General features: G+C 36.1%; 1 protein-coding gene across 1 annotated transcript in view; it reads left to right on the top strand.

Annotated features, from left to right (window-relative positions):
- LOC106512142 (cytochrome b-c1 complex subunit 6, mitochondrial) overlaps window positions 1-568 on the top strand; it is a gene marked incomplete at its 5' end in the record, with an annotated part of 2,114 nt that extends 1,546 nt beyond the window's left edge. Inside the window, 1 exon segment of the mRNA XM_014000822.1 lies at window positions 316-568. Coding sequence (XP_013856276.1) covers window positions 316-348 — 33 coding nt within the window.
- Between the last annotated feature and the right edge of the window lie 372 nt (window positions 569-940).

Below are 940 nucleotides of genomic sequence, written 5' to 3'. Positions count from 1 at the left end.
GTTTCTGCTCCTCCATGATGTCACAGACACTACCTGTGGACAGGATGGGCGGGGCTCAGTCTAGTGATCTTATTAAAGTCTATGTATAATACCCATTGGAAGTGGGTCCTCTTGTACTAGCTGTGACTACACGATATTTCAGTCTGAGCAGCTGTTCCCATGGGGAACTTACCTTGTCTACATGACACCTTTATTACCCTGAAAGCCCACCTTTAGCTCAGTAACTGGTCTGCCTCCATTTATACTTCTTACAGTTTTAACTGAATTTGTCGTGTTTTAGTGAAGATGCTAATTGTTTGTTTGTCTTGTTTTCAGGTTGCAAAGGAGCTGTTCCAGAACTTGAAATGACCAGTTTGCCCACTTACCCACAATGCATCTGTACAATCTATTTAACTTTTGTAATAATCACCCATCATCAGACCTCCTGAGTTGTGTTGATTGACTGGACGGTGTTTGTCTTTAGTACAAACTTGTGTAATTCAGAATCTTTTGTGCAACAGATTTAAAATGTTAAAAATAAAGTCTGTGACAAAATGATACGAATAAAACTACGAGCAAAACGAAAGAATCAGTTTGAGCTGTTAGACACTTCATTTAACTTTCATTGTCAGGTTTCTCTGAAACACTGAACATCTCTCCAGGAGTTTCAGATTATTTCACTCAGAATATGTGTCATCTGAAAATGGAGCTTTGCACAAACATCACTTTGAAATCTTCAGCATTTGAATTCCTGCCATAAATATAAATTAAAAATAAAAAAACTTTATTGGAGAAATCAGGTCACAATGAATGCTGTATTTACTCCTTTATGAAGGTGAATACTGTATATTAAAAAGTAACTTACGCTAAAATTAACGTTTTTTAGCTGAAACCGTCTAGAATGTGTCTAAAATGTTATATAGTACTGTTTCTGTGCTAATTTTGATGTTTTTGTGTGTAT

This window comes from Austrofundulus limnaeus, unplaced genomic scaffold (genome assembly GCF_001266775.1).
Source record: "Austrofundulus limnaeus strain Quisiro unplaced genomic scaffold, Austrofundulus_limnaeus-1.0 Scaffold4482, whole genome shotgun sequence".
NCBI lineage: Eukaryota > Metazoa > Chordata > Actinopteri > Cyprinodontiformes > Rivulidae > Austrofundulus > Austrofundulus limnaeus.
The sequence above is the reverse complement of the archived record's forward strand: the minus strand, read 5'-3'. Positions and strand labels throughout refer to the sequence as shown.